Source organism: Podarcis vaucheri, assembly GCF_965113315.1.
Source record: "Podarcis vaucheri genome assembly, chromosome: 17".
NCBI classification, from domain to species: Eukaryota; Metazoa; Chordata; class Lepidosauria; order Squamata; family Lacertidae; genus Podarcis; species Podarcis vaucheri.
The window spans coordinates 9,267,361-9,292,744 of NC_138755.1; the positions used below are offsets into that span (position 1 = coordinate 9,267,361).

Here is a 25,384-nt window from a genome sequence, read left to right on the forward strand (position 1 = left end):
GTTGGAGATGAAAGAAATGGTACCTAGGCTTCAACGAGAAACTGTGGAAAAAGAAGAGCTGAAGAATCAAGTTAAAAGAAGCCAAAGAATAAATTGCATGTATAAACAAGTAACAATGATATAAAACTGCTTAAGGCTCAGTATGAGAAACATCCAGCTTATGAGAGGACCTTCAAAGCCCAGACTCTAAATAAGCTGGCTGTAGTCATTTCAGTCCAAGTCTCCTGGTCCTTATTTGCCAGCTGCTTCCCTATCGCAGCTTCACTGCAAACAGACCATAGATTTTCAGCCATTTAGATAGTATCATAATCATCATAATTTTATTTGTGTGCCAACGTGAGAAGATTTACATAATTACACACATGACAAAAGTAGTCATAATAAATAAAACACATTAAAACATACACAACCAAATTTATTTTAAATAAAAATTATTATAAAAACAAACATACACAACCAAATTGAACAGTTTCCATATAAATCATAATGTGATCTAAAAATAGAGATACAAAAAATTAATATCTATAACAGCAACAGCAAAACAGCCCCTAAACAGTACCCCAACCTAAGAGTTTGTTTCAGCAGCCTCAGCTTTTGTAGCTGTTCTCCCAGGCCAAGTGGGAAAAGCTAGCAGGGCATAGAGACAGCATTGCATGTACTCACTAATTTCTTCTGACCCTTTCAGTGGCGTAGCGTGGGTTGTCAGCACCCGGGGCAAGGCAAGTAATTTGCGCCCCCTAACCCCTAACCTGCCGCCGCTGCCAGCTTCTTCTTGCTGCTGCCTGGTCTGGTCTGGTGTGGTTCTCTCCCGCGCTCAGCGCTGCGCTGGGTGGCCGCTGCACTGTCCCTCCCCCAGATAGTCCCTCGCTCTCTCTCCGCACCGCACGCCTGGCACCCACCCCCTCCACAGTGGGCAGCGACCTGGCGGCTCGGATCGGATTCGCACAGCCAGCACTGCAGTGAGAGAGAGTGAGTGAGCCAGGTAGGGGCAGAGAGCTGAGAGTATGAGCGCCCCCCCCCCCAGATGTTGCGGCCGGTACGGCTGGCCCCCCCTGCACCCCCCACGCTACGCCACTGGACCCTTTGTCTATTCTAATCAAACATATGTGAAGCACTCCAAAAGCTGCAGGAATGTGCAAGTTTCCCTGTCCTTGTCCAACAAAGTGTCCACTATGTCACAAAAGCTCTCAGTAAGCCATCTTTCCCCATAGAATTATAGTGTTGGAAGGTACCTTGAGGGTCCACCCCCTCAATGCAGGAATCTCAACCAGATCCTACATGACAGGTGACTAACCAACCTTTCTTAAAAAGGATGCATAAACAGTACCATCGTTGGGGACCCTTGTTTTTTGTACTGTGGAAATATAAAACAATAAGTTTAACACACATTTGTGTTTTTTCAGCCTTTGGATGAAACCAGCCAAATGAGTGACCTCCCTGTGAAAGTGATCCATGTAGAAAGTGGGAAAATTCTTACTGGCACGGATGCACCGAAAGCAGGACAACTGGATACTTGGTTAGAAATGAATCCTGGGTAAGTTGCCAACAGATTTAATCCTTTGTATTTTGCCATGAAATTAGCACCTTGTAACTGCATCCTGTTTGTTTGTTTGTTTGTTTGTTCAAAAGTCATTTTCATGGGGTCATCCACTACTTCTGAACTCTGATTGTTAAGAAAAGCTAGTGTGTAATATGCCTCTAAGTTTTGTCTTCAAAAGGGGAGTATTGGTATGGCAACAGCTATTAGCCTCAGTTGCTTAAATCAGAGGTTTTCTACTTGTGTGCCTCAGCACCCTTGGGTGACAGCGATTGGTCAGGGATGCCGTGGGAGGGCCCTCCTTCTCCCTCCCTCCCTCTTGACATCATTCTTGCATATCTGCAATTCGATCAATCTTTGTCTCTTTCCCCATCCCAGTCCACCCTGAATCATGCTGCTCCTCCTGCTGTTCCCACTTACATGCACACCAAAAACCTCACCCGAAAAGGGTGGGGTGGGGCAGGGTGGAATGTGGGTGTTGGGTGGGGGGCGGAACAGGGAAATCCCTACATAAACACGTCCTGTAATGGAACCCCAGTGTACATGGCTACCACGGGGGAGCCGCAGATAGAATGTGGTTGGTCAAGGGCACTGTGGACTCAAAAAGGTTGAAAACCACTAGCTTAAATCAAGCTTCCCTATAAAGAGACAGTAAATCTGGCTACCAGTTTCTAGCAAGGCATCTCAGATGCCTCCAGCTGTTCACAGTTGGGTAGGGAAGGATTCTGGCCTTAGGTAGCTCCTTGATCTGATCCCATAGGGCTCTTCGTATGTATTTGGGGCTCACATTCATGAAACCTTCCTTTGGTTGGATGGCATGTGACAGATCAAGTGTTCTCTTTGTTTGATTTTCCCACTCAGCAATATTGCCCTACTTTGGAAATCCCAAGTCATAGCTTCCCTCACTGTGTGGGAAAACAGAAAATTTGATTTGTGGTGTTCTTAGATTTTGCTTGTTTATCAGAGAAACATTTTTCCCTTCCAGCCTTGGGCATATTAGGGATTACTTCTTGCTGTGTGTACAAGGGACTGGAGTGGGGATAACTTTTTAGAAATGTCTCATTTTCTCTGTTCAAGATTCCCCCACCCCTAGTGCTATTGACAGAATACAGACCCCTATTTTCTAGACTTGAGATTCTTTTTTCCTGCAAACTCCCCCAGTGACTTCAGAAAAGAGGAGCAACCCTAGTCAGATTGCTCTCCATGACTGATTAAGTAGAAAATTAAGAGTATCACATTTTCCTATCTAATTTTTTCCCCGTGTTATCCATATTAGCCATTTTAATATCTGTTTAAATAGATATGAAGTAGCACCAAGATCTGACAGTGAAGAAAGCGGATCCGAAGAGGAAGAAGAGGTATGAAGGACTGGCTCAGCTTTCACATAATTTTCTTGGTCGCGTTCTGTGCAGATGTAGCAGATAAGCCAGAAGACTGCTGTGGAGGCATGGTCAATGCCCACAAATTGTATCTACATAAATTCCATGTTAACTATTATGATATACACAGGCTGTGGTTCTTGAGATTTTGCCTGTGGTTGGTCAGTGTGTACAAGTATTTCAGCAGACTGTCCTAATTAAGATAGCATTGAAAGCGTTTTGATTTTACTTCGGTATGCATATCAAAACTGATGCAGTTTCTGTTTCTGACAGGAGGAGGAAGAGGAACAACCACAGCCTTCTCAGTCCGCTTTACCTGTGGAAGAGAAGAAGAAAATTCCAGATCCAGATAGCGATGATGTGTCTGAAGTGGATGCAAGGCACATTATTGAGTAAGGCTCACATCATCCCTCCGTGTTTATGTTACCAACTATCTTTCAGGTTTCCCTCTAAATATAAGTGAAAGTGTCAGATGAAGGTGTTGGTCTCTTCCTTCACTGGAGGTTTTTAAACAGAGGTGGGGAGGTTATCTTGTCAGGGATAATTGAGCCAAATAACTGTTGGGGTCCTTTCCAACTCTACAATTCTGTGATTCTAATGCATAAGTTCACCCCATAAGTAGAAGAGGGCAGAGTCTGTACTTGTAAGTCTACCAAAGTGTCTGAAATCAAAAATATTCAGCAATTCCTTTCCCTCTTTGATTTTATCTTAACCTTTTATCTTAATATATTATAACTTTAAATTATCACCTATTAACAATCCATTTTTACATATTCCTTTATAACATTGCTGCTAAAAACCACTTAACTTCAATCCAACATCATTCTAACATTCATTAATTTTGCAGTATTTCTGTAAATAGTTTTTAAATTTCTTCCAATCTTCTTCCACCGACTCTTCTCCCTGGTCTCGGATTCTGCCAGTCATTTCCGCCAGTTCCATATAGTCCATCACCTTCATCTGCCATTCTTCCAGAGTGGGTAAATCTTGTGTCTTCCAATATTTTGCGATAAGTATTCTTGCTGCTGTTGTGGCATACATAAAGAAAATTCTATCCTCCTTTGTTTTGTTTTTTAATAAGATATTTATTAAGATTTTCAAAATATTACAAAATAAAAATAGAAAAAAGAAAAATACAAAATAAAAATAATTAAAAACAACTCAATCTTTCCATTACTTATTTTTCATTAGCTTGTTTCCCGGACCTCCTCACGCCTCCCTTTTTTGTATTCCAATTCAGTTTGTTGGTTCAGCAAATCCTTCCCCTTTTTGTTTATCTTAATCTTTAATCTTAAAATATTGTAACATTAAATCTTTACCTATTAGTAATCCATTTTTCATATTCCCTTATAGTATTGCAGCTAAAAACCACTTAGTTTCTATCCAACATCGTTCTAACATTCATTAATTTTACAATATTTCTGTAAATAGTCTTTAAATTTCTTCCAATCTTCTTCCACCGACTCTTCTCCCTGGTCTCGGATTCTGCCAGTCATTTCCGCCAATTCCATATAGTCCATCACCTTCATCTGCCATTCTTCCAGAGTGGGTAGATCTTGTGTCTTCCAATACTTTGCAATGAGTATTCTTGCTGCTGTTGTGGCATACATAAAAAAAGTTCTGTCCTTCTTTGGCACCAATTGGCCGACTATGCCTAGGAGAAAGGCCTCTGGTTTCTTCAAGAAGGTATATTTAAATACTTTTTTCAATTCATTATAGATCATCTCCCAGAAAGCCTTAATCCTTGGGCATGTCCACCAAAGGTGGAAGAATGTACCTTCAATTTCTTTATATTTCCAACATTTGTTATCGGGCAAATGATAGATTTTTGCAAGCTTGACTGGGGTCATGTACCACCTGTATACCATTTTCATAATATTCGCTCTTAAGGCATTACATGCCGTAAACTTCATACCTGTGGTCCATAACCGTTCCCAGTCAGCCATCATTATATTATGTCCAACATCTTGTGCCCATTTAATCATAGCAGATTTCACCGTTTCATCCTGAGTATTCCATTTCAACAGCAAGTTATACATCTTTGACAAAATCTTGGTTTTAGGGTCTAACAGTTCTGTTTCCAATTTTGATTTTTCCACCTGGAAGCCAATTTTCTTATCCAAATCAGTGGAACATTGATTTTCGAATGTAATCTGTTTCGGAAATCAGACTTCCGAAACATTTGAAAACCAAGGATCAAAGGGCTGTCAGCATGTTCAATGGGGGAAATTGAGAAATGTGCCTCAGATGCCATTCGACTTCCGAGGCATGTTTGAAAATGGAAGCATTCACTTCCTGGTTTTCGGCGTTCGGCAGCTGAAATGTTCAGCAGCCGAGACATCCAAAAACCGAGGTTTGTCATGCCAGTTTCCAACCTAAAACACTTATCTCCCACATTTAGGTTGATCCTATACAAAAAAATACACAGCAAACCAACCAACCAATAACCCTGCTCAAACAAACAATTGTCTTTGTCACCCTGCACTATAAAAGGTTAAGTTTTCTTTTAAATGTTCTAAGTTAGTAAGAACAGAAAAGACCCTGATGTTGGGAAAGATGGAGGGCACAAGGAGAAGGGGACAACAGAGGGTGAGATGGTTGGACAGTGTTCTCGAAGCTACTGACATGAGTTTGACCAAACTGCAGGAGGCAGTGGAAGACAGGAATGCCTGGCGTGCTCTGGTCCATGGGGTCACAAAGAGTTGGACACAACTAAACAACAACAACAACAAGTTAGTAAGGGTTTTGCCAGTTAGGTATATGATCCAAGTTTACCCCCCCCCGCCCCTCTCATTTTTTCTCTCACTCTTAACCCATTTCCCCAACCTCTTAAATTTTTTCCCTTAGGAATGCAAAGCAAGATGTTGATGACGAGTATGGAGTGTCTCAAGCCCTGGCAAGGGGGTTACAGTCTTACTACGCTGTGGCTCATGCAGTCACTGAAAGGGTGGACAAACAGTCCACTCTCATGGTGAATGGTGTCCTCAAGCAGTATCAGGTGAGAAACTGAAAGCAAGGCCCTTTTCTTCAGAGCGGTGTTAGCTTAGGCACTTGTGCTGGGTGTAGATGTGCTTAAAATTGCAAAAGAGGAAGCAAGTATTGACAGTATTTTCTCTCCATTTGTCCAGAAACGTGTGAGCATTTCTTTTTCTTTTCCCATAGATTAAAGGTTTAGAGTGGCTAGTATCCTTGTACAATAATAATCTAAATGGAATCCTGGCAGATGAAATGGGTCTGGGTAAGACAATCCAGACCATTGCTTTAATTACATACCTCATGGAGCACAAACGTATCAATGGACCGTTCCTCATTATAGTACCTCTGTCGTAAGTATTCCTATTGGATCCATCTGCCACTTAAGGATTGTCACATTCAAACGCTTCTGTGTTTATGCAAAATATCTTATTGTAGTATATCACCATTATAGTTCTAATGCAGCCATCTGGGCTGGTCTGCTTCGTGCAGAAATATGAACAAAATATGGTCACCAAATTCAGCAAACTTGATAGAAACAGGGCGAGACTAGCAGAGTATGTGTGGCGATAGTATAAATAACTTTCAGAATTGGGAGTGTTAAAGATTAGACCTGTTAAGCATAGCAAGAAATTGCTGAGGGAGTGTGGCTGGTATAATGCTGGAAGTATGATTTAACTCAGACTTAGCAAAAAGCTGGTTTGCACTAACCACTGCATGGCCACTTTTTGAGGCAAGTTACTAGGCCAGATTAATCCCATTCAGTTCTTTGATCCCATGTAACTATATAGTTGATTGATTTGAATCAGGTGATCAGAAGTCAAAAAGTGCTATGAAATGTGTAAATACTGTATTTGAAGTGCCATTGGGAACTAGTCTGCTTTGTATTATTCCTCCAAAGCTTTTAGTGTTCTATTCTTAAGAGGAACTATGTCCATAATTCATATCGTTATTTGATGCAGTATTTGCAAGAGAGACGGCAAAAGCATTACATGAGCTTTGCTAATAAAACAAATGGCTGCTTGAAAAACAAGTTTGCATGTCAAACTCTGTTTCAGGATCGGTGAAACTGACTCTTATCTCCAGCTGACCAAATCACCCGATAAACTGGCAGTTGTGAATGCACATTTGTAATGCGCTTTTTTGATGTGCTATTTTAAAGGGGTTGTATGCAGTTCTTGTTTTTTTAAACTGCCAATCTTCGTATTATGTGTGGTTCGTGACTATATAAAATGGAATCTTTGCTGTTTTTCTGTTCTAGAACTCTCTCAAACTGGGCATATGAATTTGATAAGTGGGCTCCTTCTGTGGTTAAAGTCTCATACAAGGCAAGTATTGTGGTTCAGATTTTCATTTCAAATTTGTCAAGATGGAATGACGAGTCAGTTATGATTCCCCAGCATCCTCTGACTGAAAGCAAATTGTTGCATTTCCCTGTACATTCAGAAACAACTGTGGCATAATATTGGGGGCGGGGTCACCTTCCTGTTTCTTAAACTACTCTTGCCCATCAGTGTAACAGGACTGCTACAGAAAAGCTTCTTCTAAAGTTAAAGAGAGAAAAGGCTTATTTTTTTCTTCTTATTTTCCAACGTCCAGCATATTTGTTTGTGACCCAAAGTTGTCAGCCCTCCCCCCAAGCCTCTTGCTTTTCAACTTCTTTCCTGCAAATAACACACAGCTTCCCCCCACAATCCCTCAGACCTGTGTGTGAAAATGCAATTTCTGTTTCCTTAAGTGGTATGCATCTTCATCAGCCCTTCTCCATTAACCCTTCTTTCTCAGTCATCTCCCTGTACCTTCTGCCTTTTTCTTCAGTGCTCCTTTTTAATTTACCTTTCCTGTTCCTGCTTTCAGTTACAGATAGGTAGCCGTGTTGGTCTGCCATAGTCAAAATAAAAAAATTCCTTCCAGTAGCACCTTAAAGACCAACCATGTTAGTTCTTGGTATGAGCTTTCGTGTGCATGCACACTTCTTCAGATACCTGCTTATTTGTGCAGTGTCTGCTTTTCTTATAATTCCTTCCAGCCTATCAGCTCTACATTCCTTATATCTAAGTTTCCCTCAGTCAGCCCCACAAAGCCCCTGCCTTTTGTTTGCTTTCCTCTGCTAAAACTGGACTGCAGACAACTTTGCTAAAATGCTCATGTTCATATTAGATCATCACTCCCCAAACTTCAGAGCATGGGAAGACACCCAAAGATATATAATTTGGCATGAATATTTGGCTATTTTATTGTATTATAATTTGGAATGTTTTAATGTGGTTTTTATTGGATGGTTAAAATGGAAAACTTAATAAATATATTTTTATAAAAAAAGAAAAGAAGGAATACTCGTGTTCTAGCACAGCCAGACAGAGTCAGGGGTTTCACAGCCACAAGTGCAACACAAATGTCAATTATTTCTCCAAATTCTGTGCTTAGTTTTTCTTAATTCTTTTTTGTTAGGGCTCTCCGGCTGCAAGGCGGGCATTTGTACCTCAGCTTCGAAGTGGGAAGTTTAATGTTTTGCTCACTACGTATGAATATATCATCAAAGATAAGCACATTCTTGCAAAGGTGAGGCTTTCCTATTTGAAAGCAGGATTTGCTGGTGTGTTGATTTTCCATTAGTTCTAGAAATGAATCATTGTGGTATCCTAAAGGTATAGACAATATTAAACAGCTTTTCTTGCAAAACCAACGTTAAGTAATATACATTATTAGTATTAGAAAAACAGATAAATGAAGCATTTACAACATCCCCTCACCATGCATAACATTTTCTTGATTACTGAAAAATGGAGGACCCTTGCTTATTTTGTCCTTTTAAACCAGGGACAGGGAACCTATGGCTCTCCAGATGTTGTTTCCTTGACCACCGTCAATGTTGGCTTGGGCTCACGGGAACTGGAGTCAACATCTGGCAAGCCATAGGTTTCCCCATCCCTGAATTAAACTGTGGTGTCTCCTCTCCCAGTCACTTGATCTTCAAGATGGATCGTGTCAGTTATGCATTCTGAAGCTATTCAAAGTGGCAGGCCCCTCTCCTCTCTGATTAAGAGCAGATACCCGTCTTACCCATAATGAAAGGGAGAAAGAAAGAGTGTAGTGTACATGTGAATATGTTGGTTTTTTAAAAAGAAGAGTAATTCAGCTAATGCAAAAGGCACTTGTTGCATATGGTACTGCGGTTGAATATGATATGCAATCTCTTGCTTCTCAGTTCTCATTTGGGTGAGATACTTTTGCTGCAGTTACACCTGTACAGTATTATTTGCTCATTGGTTGCGGTTTGTCTTGGTTGCATCAATAACACTGCATGTGCTCTGTTATGTTATGCCCTTATTAATTTTTCAATAAAAAGCAATATTGAAAGAACAAAAACAAATAACAGCTTTTTCCAGCCCACATGTCAGCTGCCTTGTATGGCTCATTAACTTCAATTGCAGTCATCGAACCCTTTGCCATAAAGCAACAGCAGTGGCCTGGGAGATGTTGCCAAGATGGCGTATTAATAAGTGCCAATTCACAACTTTCTCATCATGATTACATTTGAGTAATTGCTCACAAGAGCCATAGCACTAGTACAGCCTATGTGGGATGCTTCAGAAGTCCCATTTCTCTGGAGCATTTGAGGATGGTGAGAATTTCCCCGTCTTCAATATTTCCATTATATTGATTCTACCTGTTATATTGCTTCTACAAATTAGTGGCATAGTGAATATTCCCCTGCATTTTTCTTAGGTGCAAATTAAAACTGAACTAGTTTAACAGATACCTAGCTACATCCAAACTATCACCTGGCTGTGGGGTGAGCTGTACTTTATTGGAAGCCTGATAATCATACCTGAGAAGTAAACTCTTAAGTAGATTTGGTTACTGTCCTGCATCCTCAGATTCGTTGGAAGTACATGATTGTTGACGAAGGTCACCGAATGAAGAACCACCATTGCAAGCTCACCCAAGTCCTGAATACACACTATGTAGCTCCACGTCGTCTGCTTCTCACAGGGACTCCACTACAGAATAAGCTGCCTGAACTATGGGCTCTGCTCAACTTTCTCCTTCCAACTATCTTCAAGAGCTGTAGCACATTTGAACAGTGGTTTAATGCTCCTTTTGCCATGACTGGAGAAAAGGTAAGTTCAGGAAGAAGCGTCTACCAGCGTTTTTCACCCAGGGTTTTTCACTCCAAGCTCTGGAGTCATTCCCTGTCGGTCCCATGAAATTTTGCAATCTTCCACCTTCACTTTCCCCTCCTTGCACTGTCCAGTCACCCATAAACATTACCAGTTTTTATTTAATTTTTCTTAGGGGGAGGGGGTTGGATTTCTTTAGGGTGTCACAATGTGATACAGATGTCATGCAAAAAAAAAATACTGTTTTTAACCAATTTGATTTATTAGAGTCTTGTGATTCTGTGTGACTCCAAATAGTTTTATTGCAATGATTAGGTCAGTTGGCACAACATTTCTAACATTTTGTACATTCTTTTAGTGAGCTTAAGCGTTAGGCCACATTTACTTTTAGAATTGACTTCGCTGTTGACTGTCTTAGTATACATGCATGCAGCATGCTGTTCTGATCAGATGCAATGGTGAATTTCCTTTCAAGGCCTCTCTTCCACTGTGTATTGTTCAATATAGTAAGATAGGACTGCAATTAACCCATAGCAGAAGGCACTGCTAAAGAAAAACACCTTTCTGGTGTTTGTTTTTAATATTTTGCATTTCAAACGTCAGTGCTCACTCCGAGGTAGAGTTTTAAAATACTATGCCAATTTGACACTTCAAATAGTTTGGGGCAGAAGATGAATAGGGATAGAAGATCCACATTTTCCCTGTGATTACATTTGGTTTGACTTCTGGGTGAACATTTTCCTCATTCCAAGCCCTTTAAGAGAACTGTACCATTTCTCCCTCACTCCTGCCCTCCTCCTCCTGTGGCAGCATGTATGTGAAGGCATGTGAGAGCCATGTGAGAGTTTATTTTGGGGGAAGTGGATGGGATATGTATACACACTTATAGTGCTGTTACAGTCTGTTATTTTGTTTTTCAGTCTATGCAAGATGTTTCCTCTAATTTGCCATGTTGTAATCTTGATGCTCACAGCATTTTAAGTCAGGGTTACAGATTGGTAAATTAGAGCATCCATAACCAATGGTGACTTGGGGCCAAATTAAGTAGACTTGCCTCTCGGAAGCCAGGTGGCTGTCAATCAGCAAAGGGGCTGTAGGATTTGAAACGGAGAAATGGATGGCAGGAGGAATGTACTAAAGCTTCACCCTTCCGTTCCCTGCTGCTTTTCCCTTAAGAGACAGCACTCATATCTGTTGCAGCAAAAAGGCTGTCTGGAACCCCTGCTGGGAAAGGGGGTTGTAGGGGAAGTATCAGGTGCAGGAGGGGTTAAGCACTGTGCCCTCCTTGGCCATTTTACAGCTCTTTGGTAGTCTGGATTTGCTGTCAAAGATCTTCTTCAGCCCTGCTGCATTTATCTATCTATTGATATGTGAGATTGCATAATTGCTACGGCGATTGTGATCATTTTAGGGGATTAGAGATGAATCGGTGAAATGAAATTTTTTTGGCTCATGGTTTTATTGTTTATTGTTAACATTATAGTTAAAAATGATAGTATGGGCTTTTTGTCTGAAAGTGATCATCCTTTTTTCTAGTGATGTTAGGAAAATATATTTAAATAAACACTTGTTTCCTTGAATCTGCGTGCAACTAAAAACAGGTGGATTTAAATGAAGAAGAAACTATTCTGATTATCCGTCGTTTGCACAAAGTGTTGCGTCCCTTCCTGCTAAGAAGGTTAAAGAAGGAGGTAGAAGCACAGCTGCCTGAAAAGGTAACACTTAAAAAGCAGGCAATAGTCCTGCTCTTAGTAGAATCTTTCATATCATGTTGTCCATATGCAAGTTCTTCTGCGTGGCATCATTCCTAGTTCACTTGTTTTGAAGGGGCTGTTGGAGATTCTGTTTTATCAAGGAAAGTCTGTAGAGAGGCTTGGGACATGGGAGGCGTGATGGTTCAGTTGTAGAGTGGCAGTTTAGTACCAAACGAAAATGGTTCTTTGGTAGCTGAGATGGCGAAGACCTAGAGCTGGAAACTTGGAGAGCCACCAGCAGAATGTACAGTACAAGACTAGACAAATAAATGGCTTGTCTCAGAATAAAGCTTGGTATGTATCAATGGACCATTCATGTAATTTCAAAGAAAGCTGGGGTACTGCTACTAAAGACATCTTTCATTACTTCAGGCTTAAGATGCTCTTCTGTGTGCTTTCGACTTGTTGCAGCTTTTTTGCTGACTATTGTCTAGAATTTAGGATTGTGATGCTCCATCCCCAACACAGAGCCTGGAATCGGTTGTAATATTTAACTTCGTGGGAATATTTCTGTCTTGTATTCTGTTTCTAGCTCTTGTGGTTGCAGAGAAAAATCTGAGCACTGCATAGTTTGTGGGAGGAAATGAAGCCCTCCTTTTGGTGCAGCTGTCTTCATTCTGTAGGGCTTGACACAAGATTAATTGAAAAGAAAGGTGACAAAAAATGAGTGTGGAACGAACAGTTCTGGCAGTATTTTGTCCTTCACTCTCAGTGCACACACATAGCACATCCAAAGATCACAGGGCAGTTCAAAACATAAAAATACAAAATGAAAGCAAACTGCATACTAAAACAAAACCAATAACCCCCTTCCCACAAACCCATTTTAAAAGCCATAGAATTTACTTGGTTGGCGTATTCTGTGATCTGCATCCTAGATCAGGGGTGTAGAACTCAGAGGCTGATAGAATGAGAGCTTTCTGATTCAGTTATGGTATTTGATCTCTCCCAGGGCATGGTACTCCAGGGAGCTGTACTGACTACTACCTCTTCCCTTTAAGAATGAGATCACAAACGGGGCATGTCCTGAGACTTTTTGATTCAGTCTTTCCTTATACTTTTGCTAACAGCTGCTTCCTGGGCATCTGGCCCAGGAGAGATCCCATGAGGTCCAGTTGACTATTAGATATCAGAAAGATCTGCTGTAATGAGTTTTACAAACAACAACAACAACCATCCTAAAGTTGATGACTTAAGGCAAATTTATCCATCGAGGAATCCCAAACAAATGTTTGGCAGAAGTTGACATAACTGCCTTCATCTCAGCATCACTGTAACTTACCACCATTGTCAGTGTTATCACAGATCCCTATATTGTGTGTAGGGTAGATGAGATTCTTTCATGCAGATGAGATCCTCACATCTGCATGCAATGCCAAATTTTGCCCTCCAGGAGAGCTCTCTTCTGACAGCTACATGAATATCAGCTTCCAATGCAATCGGAGGAGTCGTCATTCAGGAAGCTTGGGGCCCTTTCATAACTTCTGTAATTCTTGCTAAACAATTAAGAGAGATTTACCACCACCACAGTGTTTCCAGCTCAAAGGTTTTCATATTTCCATGTTGGTATTGTATAGGACTTGGCTCTTTCTCACCTTTCTGCAACACAAGCCTTCCTTATAAAACAGACATGGCCATGGAGAACTTACATTTTGTTTGTTTGGTCTCATAGAATCTCTGGACATACTTGGTGGGTATGACCACAGAGATTACAAAACCAACTATTCAGCCACCACAATTGCACTACCTGAAAACTGAGTCTGCAAACTCTGGTGGATACAGCTGCATGCAAACAGATGCATGCCTTAACACAACCTGTTAAGAAATTAATCTGACTATAAACACTATTCTGAAGGGGAAATGGTGGTACTCAAATCTGCCCCAGCTCTGTTTGGTTGTCTGCTATGTCCTAGGATTTGCCCAGCAGCTCTCTTACTAGCTCTTTTCTGTGAAAGGGTCTCCAGAAATACATTAATATTAATGTATTTTTAAAAATAATCTTTTTTTATATACTAGAGGTTGTACCCCTACTTACATTGCTCGCCAACTCCCTCCCTTTGCACCCAGGCAAACCCCACCCTCCCTTTATGCCTGTTCAACCTCCCTTAAATCCTTCCTTTACTCTTTAACCCCTCAAAATCCCCTCCTCCCTTTATACCCCCAAACTCTCGTGCTTCATGAAGCCCCACTTTGCTGTACAACGTGCCTCCCAAAATCCTTCCTCTTGCAGCTCATCCCAAAAAACAACTTCCCCTCACAGCTTGCCAAAACCACCACTCCCTTTACATGTCGCCAAGCCCCCATCCCTTTCGTCCCTGTCCCTCACTGCTGCTGCTGTGTGAAGCTGTGGGGGGAAGGAGGGAGAGAGAAAATGCATTTTGAAATTCAAGCTTCCTTCTCTCTTTTTACTAGCCAGGAGAGAAGAAAGCTTCTTATTTCCCTTTGTTTCCCAGTCTAATGCTGCTGACCAATTAGAGAGAAGAAAGTGCATTTTGAAATGGGGCAGGAATGAAGGGAAAAACCTTTCTCTGCTTTGTTCCCCTCCCACCCCCACCAGTAGCAATGAGGAGCTCAGGAAACAAGCTCCAAACCTTTCCACCCCACCCCCTGCCTCAAGTGTCCCCCATCCTAAATTTGTGCACCTGGTTATTCCTGTCTAAGTGCAGAACCTTTCATTTGTCCCTGTTAAAAAGCATTTTGTTGGGTTGGGCCCAGTTTTCCCATCTGTGAAGGCCATCTTGCATCCTGATTCTTTTTTCTGAAATATGAGATACCCCTCCCAGTTTGTTGTCGTCTGCAGATTTGATTAGCATCCCCTCTATTCCTCATCCAAGGACAGAACCCTGTGGCATCCCTCCTGTTACTTTTTCCAGGATGACGAGGAACCATTTGTGGGGACTCTTTGGAAAGCCTTATACCAAGTCAGAGACCATTGGTCCATCTATCTCAGTACTGTATACACTGACTAGCACAGGCTCTCCAAGGTTTCAGACAGAGCGACTTTTCCAGCCCTACCTAAAGGTACCAGGGATTGATTGAACTTAGAACCTTCTCCCCAACTGCCCCCCAAATACTGCTACTCAAAGATTTTTACAAGTCTGAAGACTGTGAAAGCAGTGAAATCTCCCAAACTTAGGAAGTGCCAGGTTATTTGAATCCATGGTTTGTGAATGCAGTTTCATGAATTAATATCTCTTCTCTCTGTTCACAACAGGTAGAATATGTGATTAAGTGTGATATGTCTGCATTACAAAGGGTACTTTATAGACACATGCAAGCCAAGGGAGTGCTGCTTACGGATGGATCAGAGAAGGACAAAAAGGTTTGGACTTTTTCTCTCTTTTCTCAACCTTTTTCTCTAATGTGCAGTAAGGACGGGCATCTTATTGCCAGGTCTAGTCAATTAGTGTTTTTATTCTTTTCATGCAAGGATTGTTGTTATGATAGACAATGTTTTTTCAGAGGGGAAAGCAACCATTTTACTAAAGAATTTGGGTTTGGGCTCTTGAGGGCCTTCACATTCATGATGAAGAAACATCAGCTCTCTTTACACAAGCCATTGAACAAACAATAATAGTATCTGACCATAACACTGTTTTGAAACGTGATTTTAAAATTTCTTACTAGTTCCAAAATTTGTAGCAATATCAAGGTGAGAAGCTTTTCTGCAGTGGTGCTCATTTTTTAAAACGTGATGCTGCAACATAGTTGCTTGAATAATTTTTGTGAAGAGGTGCACCTTCATGAAATTATGTACTTAGCTTATCTGGTTGCACTTCTCAAGCAAAAAAAGCCAAAACAAAGCACACACTTCATGAAATAAGGCAAAAGAAGGTCTCTGCCATGGTTCATGTACTGTCCAACATTTGTTCTATTGTTTAATCCCTAGATAGAAAATGATAGATTTATTAGGAATCACAGTGATGAAATATGCCATAAATAGTTTAACCCCCCCCCCAAAAAAATGGTTTTGCACACATTGGTATCAATAATTGTAGTTCACTTAGGGAGAAATGTTTGAGTAGTGCTGTCTTATTTTTCCAGGGCAAAGGTGGTACAAAAACGCTCATGAACACTATTATGCAGCTGAGGAAGATTTGCAACCATCCCTACATGTTTCAGCACATAGAGGTAAAGAAGTGGTTTTGGTATTGACATTTTCAGCCTGCTCAGTGAGGGCAACTAGCAATGAAGGGCCAAAAGTATTGCTGGAATACTTGTTCTTTAGCAGAAATAAGGAACTGCAGCCCCCCCCCATGGTGTTGAACTACAACTCCCATCAGCCCCACCCAAAATGGCCAATGGTTTGGGATGTTGGCTGTAGTCAAACATCATCTAGAAGACCACAGGTTCTCCTTCCTGTCCTACAAAGTAGTCTGGGCATGGGAAGTCTTGTAAACGTTAGATTGACCCACCATTACTATTCAGTTCTGTCCCGCTCCCCCAACTTATTCTACCTTCTGGAACCTCCTCAATGCTGGGTCTTTGCTGTGCAGCTACATGGAGAATCTGACATGCAGTTGCATGTTTCTTGCTGCTGTGACTTCCTGTGAGAATATTAAATATAGTTTCAGTAAGAATGCAGCTCCTTCTCCTTCTTCTTCACACTCATGTACCCACTACCCCGGTTTACCCCACAATTTGAAGATCCAAAAGTTAACTGTTTAGGCTCTTTTTAAGTTCTTGTTCATGGAGGGAGAGGGTTATCAAAAGTTGGCCATGGTGGCTACACTGCCTCCACAGTTGTTGGCAATAATGCTTCTGATTACCAGCTGCTGGAAACCGCAGGGGGGACAGAGTGTTTTTGTGCTTGGATCCTGCTTGCGGGTTTCCCACAGGCATCTGGTTGGCCACTGTGAGAACGGGATGCTGGAATGGATGGACCATTGGTCTGGTCCAGTAGGATCTTAATGTGGTTGTATATATGCAATACTTTGACAACATCAGCGTTTACCAACCTGGTGCCCTTCGTGTGTTTAGGACTGTTAACTCCCATTGACTGCAGTCAGCAAAGCCATCGTAGTTCTAGTTCAAAGGATATGGAGGGCACCCGATTGGCAAAGCCTGGACTTAATGTTGGAATCTATATGGAAAGCTTACAAATGTGGAATCCAGTGATGTTTGTCTCTTGTTCTTCTGTAGATATTTATGCCTCGTTGAAAAAGATTTCAAACCCAACTGAAGCATCAATTTATTTGTAGGGTGCTTAGATTTTAAAATTGTCATAATAACGATTATGATAGCTGAAAAGTTAATTATTGTTTACTGTTATCTCTTTGCACATTACTAAAGCATGTGGACCATTATCTCTTAGAGGAAACCGTCTCTGAAATATTGTTCGGCCTGTTCTGTTCATGATTAGACTGGCTTTCTTATGTTTTGTTGTAGGAATCCTTTTCTGAGCACTTGGGCTTCACTGGAGGCATTGTGCAAGGGTAAGTTGGCCACCACAAAGAATTTTAGGAAGTGCATGTTTTTCTTGGGTAATCTCTGAAACCAAATGCTAAAGAGGAGGAGATTTTTATGCCCTTCTTGTGAGCTTCCAGAGACATTTGACAGGCTGCTTCTGAGTTATTGTGGGATCACTCACTGCTTTCTCTTCAGTAAAAGGATTTTGGTTAGGCTCAAAGTGCCCTCAGAACCCCAAAACCCTCTATTGTTCATTGAGTGAGTTCTTTATTTCTCCAGGAGAAAGACCAGGCCTCTTCTCATCACTAGGCACCAACACTTTCCAAGTGTTTTGTTAGTCCGCTTACAGAAGCCCTCACAATTCTGTTCCTAGTGTTCACATTCCTCCTTTTAACCGTTAAGTAAATTTCCCACTTGTCTTGTAGTTCCATCTTCCGTGTTGGTTTGTGGTTCTGGTATGTTCCAGAATCCTTCTGTCTTTGGCTTTCAAGGTTGGTTGCTCTCAGTCACGCATCAAGCATGTATTGCCCCCCTGGCTGTACCTTGAGGTATCCTGAGAGCACCTGGGGACCCCACAGCTAGAAGACTAGTTATGATTAACATTTCCCCCTGAAAAACACTAATGCCGGCCTTTCCCTGCAACCTGAAGCTGTATAGAAGTATTAATTATGTTCTAGAGCCCTCTTAGTGAAAGGGCTGGTGCCGTGTTGTTTTTTGTTGTGATTATTGGCACGGTTTTAATAGATTTTATATTTGTACATTATTTTAATTCTATCAATGTTTATTTGTTTTTTTCATTATTGTCCCCTCCCCCTGTGTTTTTAGCAGTTCTTATTTTTATCTGTAAGCCTCCTTGAGTCCCTCAGGAGAAAAGACAGAGTGTAAATAAATAAATGATTGATTGATTGAGCCACACTGTCAGTTCACACAGTTAAAAAGGAGATCCAGTAGGGCCAGGCTTTGTGTAAAATTGCTGTGCTTCCTGAAGAATTCCCAGTATCCATTGAACATACAAGACTTCCACCGCAAACACACAAGCATTGCATGGCAGATAAATTGATGTGAAAGCAGGTCCCCAAAGGCAGAATGTTAAAAGCCGCTATACCAGAAGAAAACAGTTTCTTTGTTTCTCCTCCTCATGTTCTGAACCAGGCTTGACCTGTACCGTGCTTCAGGGAAGTTTGAGCTCCTAGATCGGATTCTTCCCAAGTTACGAGCTACCAACCACAAGGTGCTGCTTTTTTGTCAGATGACCTCCCTCATGACCATAATGGAAGATTATTTTGCTTACCGTGGCTTCAAATACCTCAGGCTAGATGGTGAGTTTTGCGTTAGGGCCTGTAATGTTGTAGGAAGACCTGGTTTTGGCACGCAATTAATTACCTTTCTTCATGTAGTCTCTGCATGTCTTTAGTCAGCCTGCGTGTGTGGAGCATTGTAAGAAAGTGAAACGCACCAACTTCAGTGTGGTCTTGTATGGCCCATGGTGTAGCATGTGGAGCCATCGCGTAGGAATTTGAGCTCTTCCCTCTCCCACCGGGCTCACTTCATGCTAAGCTTAGTGTTCTGGCTGCACCATTTCCAATTCTTCCTCTCTGCTACAAACATTCACAAGTTGATTTCTCTTTCAAATTTCAGAATAGCAACCCGACACTGTCAAGTGGGCTGATTCCTTTACTTAAGTTACAGTGACCTGCCCTGGGTCTCCCTCCTCTCCATCCTGCAAGTCGTAGTCTTTCCCAACGACGCCCCTTGCAGGTGGTTCTCTCTTGAAATGATGGGTCCTTTTTTTAATAATGATCCCAAAATACCATTCGTTTAAACATTCGGGCAGATATGTCCCTCTATCACAAGAGGATTTGAGCACATTCCCTCTGTATTTATTCCTCTTTGGTTATGCCAGTCTTTTATTATTTCAGTTTTCATGTTTCCTCTTTTTTCCCCTTCAACTGGTTCCTTAATTAGTGGCAATGACCCTGTTCACACATTTTCCCCATTTTAAGGATGGTTTGTGAGGTAAGATCAAGAGCAGGTCTTGAACTCATTCCCCCTCAACACGTAATGCTTCACTTTGCATGGGAATGAGGCGTTTATGGTGTGTTCCCAAGTGAATGCCATAAAGTTTGAAGTACAGTGGTACCTCGGGTTACAGACGCTTCAGGTTACAGACTCCGCTAACCCAGAAATAGTACCTCAGGTCAAGAACTTTGCTTCAGGATGAAAACAGAAATCGCGCAGCAGCAGCGCGGTGGCAGTAGGAGACCCCATTAGCTAAAGTGGTGCTTCAGGTTAAGAACAGTTTCAGGTTAGGAACGGACCTCCGGAACGAATTAAGTTCTTGACCCGAGGTACCACTGTATTTACATTCTGACAGGGAACTGTCCAATAGCATCATGTGCTGCACATGTGACCCCCAACACTGGTCAAAAATGGGGGTCTGCTTGTATTGTGCTAGTAACAGAGAAGGCTAAGTGTAGCCAGAGTTGATGGCCTACACTGGGCAAAACAGAAGCCTGTTTATGTCATCAGCATAGGCCCTGCATGGTTGCTACTTCAGCAACTACAGAGACCTGGCAGATCATGTCCCTTACCTCCCATGTCACCAGCAATGCTGACCTAGGAACTCGCTACATGATCCACCTGCACTGTGTGATTGTAGGTCAGTAAATATTGCTAGTTGAGTCTGGGGGTCCCAACCATGTAGAAACAGCAGCCGCAACTCTTTTATAAATTGGCCTTAATTAACATAGCCTGCCTCAATGGTTTCCTTGGTGAATGATAGTGGACAAAAGCAGAATGGTGCCTTTTTACTGCAGGTACTGGTGTGCAGCTGAGTATTCATTTCTATCTTATTCCCCTCTTATCCCCAGTTTGGAGTACAGAAGTAGGAAGAGGCAGGATTGGGAGAAAGCACCAGTACCAACTTCCCTGTCCTCTCTTTTCCCCTTCCCCCTCTCCACCCCACCCCAAGACAGTATCTGCTAATCCAAACCACCTGATTGTTCTCTGATTGTAAGTTGTCTTTCGTAATACCATTAGGAACTTAAATAGTTAAATTGATATGCAAGCTCTCCAGACATTTTGGAATGTGGGTGTATATCTCAACTTGGTTGGTTCCCAGTATAAAAAATACTTCCCCTCTGTGGACCAGTGCTATGCTTACCCAGATTTCTGGGGTTCTTAAAGATGACAGGCTTTCTACTCAAACCCAAAATTTGTAGCAGTGGGGGGGAAAACCACTCTTGTCTCTCTACTTTTAAAGGAACCACTAAAGCGGAAGACCGTGGCATGCTGCTGAAAACGTTCAATGAGCCGGGCTCTGAATATTTTATTTTTTTGCTGAGTACCCGAGCTGGAGGCCTGGGGCTAAACCTACAGTCTGCTGACACTGTGATCATTTTTGACAGTGATTGGAATCCCCACCAGGTAATAATAAAATGCATTTGTGGGCTTCAGAAATGAAGTTTTTTTGAAACTGAATACTAGTATGGGAGTGGGGCGAGGCTGGTAATGATAAATTTGTAGTATGCCTGTTTTATCTGTTGAGCTGATACAAAAGAAGCAGGGCTTTTCTGTGTCTTGCTGTACTTTGGTCAACAGTAAATGCACATCTATTTGATTACAGAAGTTCTGGATTTTCAACAGAATCTTGAATGTTAGCGCTTCTCTATAGTAAAAACTGAGGCTCCTTTGAATATGGGGGGGGGGTGCTTTGTGCCAAACATGATGGGAATCTTGGGATAGAAATCTTCCTATCACCTCCTAAAGCAATCTGGCCTACACTGAACACACTATGTCATGGATGTCTTTGGAAAGCTCCTCACATAATTGATTAACAATGTTTCTTGTATCCCATGTTTCTTCCTAAAGGAAACCCAGGGCAGCTAACTTAATGTAATACAGAAAAATACATAAAACCATTCAGTATTTAAAATATCAATTAAAATATATTTAAAATGGCATACTAATACCTTCAGCGCAGAGACCTCACAATTATGCCCCAAAGTCCTAGACAAAAGTTTTAACATTCTGCTTGAATGTAGCAAATCTAGCAGACTACCTGATTTCAGCAGAAACAGACTTCCTTACACGGGGCACTTTTGCTGAAAACACGCTGTCCTAAATCACCTTGCCACCCCTGCTGATGGGAGCACAAACATGACCTCTCCCACCGATCATTAGTTTTGGGTCAGAAGCTATGGGGAAGACAGTCCTTCAGGTACTCAGGTCCCAAGTTACGGCTTTGTAAACCAAGATTTATGTAAAAGGTTTCTATATTACCCTTTGCCAGAGTTTCCAAGACATACACACACACAAATATATAAATAAAATCAGCTATTCCGATAACCCTGGTGAATGGGCCACAGAGTAGAACACTGGTCTTCAGTGGAACGGTCAGGACACACTACTGGTTCACAGGCTGACCTAAGGTAAGTCACAGCAGCTTCACTACTACTATGCAAATGTATGGTGGTAAATTAAGAAGTGGGTTCTGAACAACACTGTTCTCACGTAGGTGCAACTTAATCCATGAAGGTGATAGCTGAATTTTAACTACTCTCTGAACAGTGAGAGCTTTCTTCTTCGCTCCCTTTCTTAGGACCTGCAGGCCCAGGACCGAGCACATCGCATCGGGCAGCAGAATGAAGTCCGTGTGCTGCGCCTTTGCACCGTGAACAGCGTGGAAGAGAAGATCCTTGCTGCAGCCAAGTACAAGCTGAATGTAGATCAAAAGGTTATCCAGGCTGGCATGTTTGACCAGAAATCTTCCAGCCATGAAAGGAGAGCTTTTCTCCAGGCTATCTTGGAGCATGAGGAGCAGGATGAGGTAAGGGAGCAGTGGGGTGGTTTTTTTGCTTTCTCCTCCTCCAGCGTATGAGTGGTGAATGCATTGCCTAGCTTTGTGCTTTGTATGACGCTGACGCAAGGGACTGTGGGCTGGAAGGAAATGGCATGAACCCTTGTCATGCTAGAAAGTGAATTTGAGTGTTAGTGAAAGGGGCTGGCTTGACAGCCCTGGAGACTGAAGTCCTCTATCTATCCACAGACCAGATACAGCACGGGCAGCGGCAGTGGCAGCGCAAGCTTTCCCCACACTGCCTCAACCCTGTGCCTCAACTCCGACTTGGAGGAACCACCTTTAAAGGTGAGAGGGGTCATTCAGTCGCCGCGCCTGTCCAGTCCTTCGCCTCACTGTGTTTTAAGACTGTCAGCAAAGTTGCCAACTCGGGTGGCAAACTTCCCTGTCCACTGAGACTACCCAGCTCGTTTTTACATGAGTAGCCAAATCAAATGTGAAATAGTAAAAACACATTCAATGTACAGTTTTGAGCAGTGAGTTGCCAGATGGTGCATCTCCATACAAGTTAAACGGGGCTCTTTTGAAATCTTTCAGGAGGAAGATGAAGTTCCTGATGATGAGACAGTTAACCAGATGATTGCCCGGCATGAGGAGGAGTTTGACCTTTTTATGGTGAGAGTGACTGCCTTGCTTCTTGCATTTCAAACAGGTCAGCCTTATCTTCCTGAATTCAGTCTAGTATTAAGGTATACTGGAGGGGTGTTAAGTAGTGTTAAGTAAAAGCATGAGTCTGGGTTTAGAAATCCTTCCAATAAAGAGTCTTTCCAATAAAGAGAAGGGGTTTTTTTTTGGGGGGGGGAGAGAAAATACAAGGTTTCTGCAAATTCTGCCCTTGCAAACCCTTTGAGTTCATTCAATTAACTGATTATACTTGCTTTAAAAAAATCCCAGTGGCAGTGAAAGCAGTACAAGCACCATGGGTTCTTTTACAAAAAAACATAAACTTGAGGAAGTACTTGTGTTCTGGTTGACTAGGGTGGCTATTAGTCTGAGTCTCACATTATGGCAGCAGTAGTGGAGAGAATGAATAGATAGCAGGGAGTGCCATCTTATTCTTTGTGAATAAGCTGTTACCCAGTTCTAAGGCTCAGGGCAGGTGACATACTGCAGCTATTGGGTTGGATCCTATGCCCTTGGGATGCTGCTGTCCTCCTGTTTCCTCCAATAATCATGAGCCCCTCACTTTAGGGCCTTGAGAACAAGGCAGAAGGGGGTGGGGAGGAGACTCCTCCTACCCTTCAGCCTGTGAACACCTATGTTTACACTAGCTACAGGTTCCTAGAGGAGGGGAGAAGGTGACAGGTGAAGTTCTGGATTTTCAACAGAAAGGAGGGAAGTGGAAGCTGAATCTGGCTTCTTTCAAAGAAAATGATTGCATTGTTTGCTTCTGCTCTGATACGGTGTCTTGGGACAAGAGTTCTAACAGGTAGAACTCGATCCATGCTTTTCCATAGAAACATACACATTTCAGGTATAAACCCCTTTTGGAGCATACTTGACATGGCTTCCTCACCTTTCAGCAGGCTATCACGCATCCATGCTGACCTCCAAAGCCTGTTAAATTGAAAATAAGCCCAATTATAAAATTAATGAGATTTATGTCAAGCATATTGCAGCCCAACCTTCATCCACTAGGCAAAGGGTGACTAACCTGTGGCGCTCCAGGTATGGTCGCACTCCAGCTCCCATCAGCCCAATAAGCTTGGGAATCCTACAACATTTGGACATTGTCTTATGGACAGGGCACTCCTGGGTTTTATTTTAATGAGAGAGGCAATATATAAATATTTTAAATAAACTAACGTTGTTAGGCTCTGTCTTCTTTTGATGGCAACTCTCACCCTACTCTAGGGACATGATGCCTGATGGTTTTTCCCCACTATCTCTTAGCAGAAACAACTATGATTATGGCATGAATTAGTGTAATTTTTATCCTTTGTTTTCTGTATAACCCCTAGTCTGCCCAGTATGTTGCTAACACAGACTTAGTTTCCCGTTGATGACCTTCTTCTGCTTGATGGCTCTCTGAGAGCACCTGCCCTGGGTCCAAGTAGAATATATAACCAGTATGGCCTTAGAATATATAACTAGTACAGCCAACATACTCTTTGGAGCCTTCACCTCAGGCTATTTTCCTTACAGCGCATGGACTTGGATCGCAGGCGAGAAGAAGCCCGCAATCCAAAGAGAAAGCCACGTCTAATGGAAGAGGATGAATTGCCCTCTTGGATCATTAAAGATGATGCTGAAGTAGAGAGGCTAACCTGCGAGGAAGAGGAAGAAAAGATGTTTGGGCGAGGTTCTCGTCACCGTAAGGAGGTGGACTATAGTGACTCGCTGACTGAGAAGCAGTGGCTCAAGGTATACATGGTACAGCATCGTTCTCCAATGATTTTCTAAATTTTTATTTCTACTTGTGTCTGTGTTGTCGTGTCTGTGTGTCAGAAAGTTGAGGAAAATACCCAGTCTCAGAAGTTTTGATGGTCAGCTAAGCTTGTGCTAGCAAGCACCGAGTCTGGCAACAATACTTTTTCTACATGATTATCAGATATACTGTGATGTTGTTAAATTGATAACCTAAATGTTGGCATTTATAAAGTCTAGGAGCTTTCTTGAAATACACATCAACTTCACCATGCAAAACTTCTGTTGGGTATTAGGAACTCAGCTGTGTGGAAACCATGTTGCCAAATTTAAATTCAACTGATCTCCTTGACAGATTGCAAACATTTCAGATGCAGTAAGCCTGCTTGCTATGCAGCTGAGTGTATGCTCTTCTTGCCTGTCTGGCCCAGCAAATATTTCATCCTACTTGTTGCTAGGCAGTGATCCAGAGACCGGGGGCTCTTTGGCCTGCAAGAGGCAGACTTTGGGGCAGCACGGGGAGGGAATAGGAAGCTGGTCCTAAGCTGCAGTAGCCATCCCGAAGCACTGTTCCTCCTCCGAGCTTGTGCAAGAGAAAGAAAGTGCAGGTTTGGTTAACTTTGTTCTGCTGCCGATCAAGCTAAGCCGGTTTTTCTTTGTGGAACATCCCAGGTGCTGAGTTAGGCTCTTATGAGTTGAAGGATGCAAGCCCAAGAGTTAATCAGCAAAGGAGGAAGAGTTGTTCTGCTTTGTTCAGCCTTCCCAAAGGGTGAGAAATTCAGTGTGCAAGCCAGGAACCAGAGAATCTTGCTATGAAATTCAGTTATGAGTTCCTCCTTCCAACCTGCTCCCTTAAGGGCATGGTGGCGAAGCCAGGTTCTCCAGCTGAATAGTGAGGCCTCCTCCCCCAAGTTGTGCTGTCCTGTTTGTCCAAGGCAAACAGACATGTGACTAACACGACATGTGACTAACATGGTGAACCC

At 42.2% G+C, this 25,384-nt stretch overlaps 1 protein-coding gene and 1 long non-coding RNA gene across 12 annotated transcripts in view; one reads left to right on the forward strand and one right to left on the reverse strand.

Moving 5' to 3' along the window:
* SMARCA4 (SWI/SNF related BAF chromatin remodeling complex subunit ATPase 4) overlaps nt 1–25,384 on the forward strand; it is a 65,737-nt gene that overhangs the window by 29,554 nt on the left and 10,799 nt on the right. For 5 of the 11 annotated variants that reach the window (XM_082205763.1, XM_082205760.1, XM_082205765.1 and 2 more), the window contains 18 exons: nt 1,404–1,534; nt 2,838–2,895; nt 3,190–3,308; nt 5,764–5,914; nt 6,079–6,242; nt 7,151–7,217; nt 8,341–8,451; nt 9,771–10,013; nt 11,615–11,728; nt 14,982–15,089; nt 15,812–15,898; nt 17,156–17,202; nt 18,329–18,495; nt 20,439–20,602; nt 21,777–22,004; nt 22,224–22,322; nt 22,572–22,649; nt 24,180–24,407. In XM_082205763.1, the coding sequence (XP_082061889.1) occupies nt 1,404–1,534; nt 2,838–2,895; nt 3,190–3,308; nt 5,764–5,914; nt 6,079–6,242; nt 7,151–7,217; nt 8,341–8,451; nt 9,771–10,013; nt 11,615–11,728; nt 14,982–15,089; nt 15,812–15,898; nt 17,156–17,202; nt 18,329–18,495; nt 20,439–20,602; nt 21,777–22,004; nt 22,224–22,322; nt 22,572–22,649; nt 24,180–24,407 (2,364 nt within the window). The remainder of the gene's footprint in view (nt 1–1,403; nt 1,535–2,837; nt 2,896–3,189; nt 3,309–5,763; nt 5,915–6,078; nt 6,243–7,150; nt 7,218–8,340; nt 8,452–9,770; nt 10,014–11,614; nt 11,729–14,981; nt 15,090–15,811; nt 15,899–17,155; nt 17,203–18,328; nt 18,496–20,438; nt 20,603–21,776; nt 22,005–22,223; nt 22,323–22,571; nt 22,650–24,179; nt 24,408–25,384) is intronic. The other 6 variants (XM_082205766.1, XM_082205762.1, XM_082205767.1 and 3 more) reach the window with 3 other exon arrangements.
* LOC309522479 lies at nt 12,194–24,173 on the reverse strand. Its single transcript, XR_014215114.1, has 2 exons — nt 23,551–24,173; nt 12,194–12,392 (listed from the first exon to the last, which is right to left on the reverse strand). It is a non-coding gene; the product is annotated as an uncharacterized lncRNA (long non-coding RNA).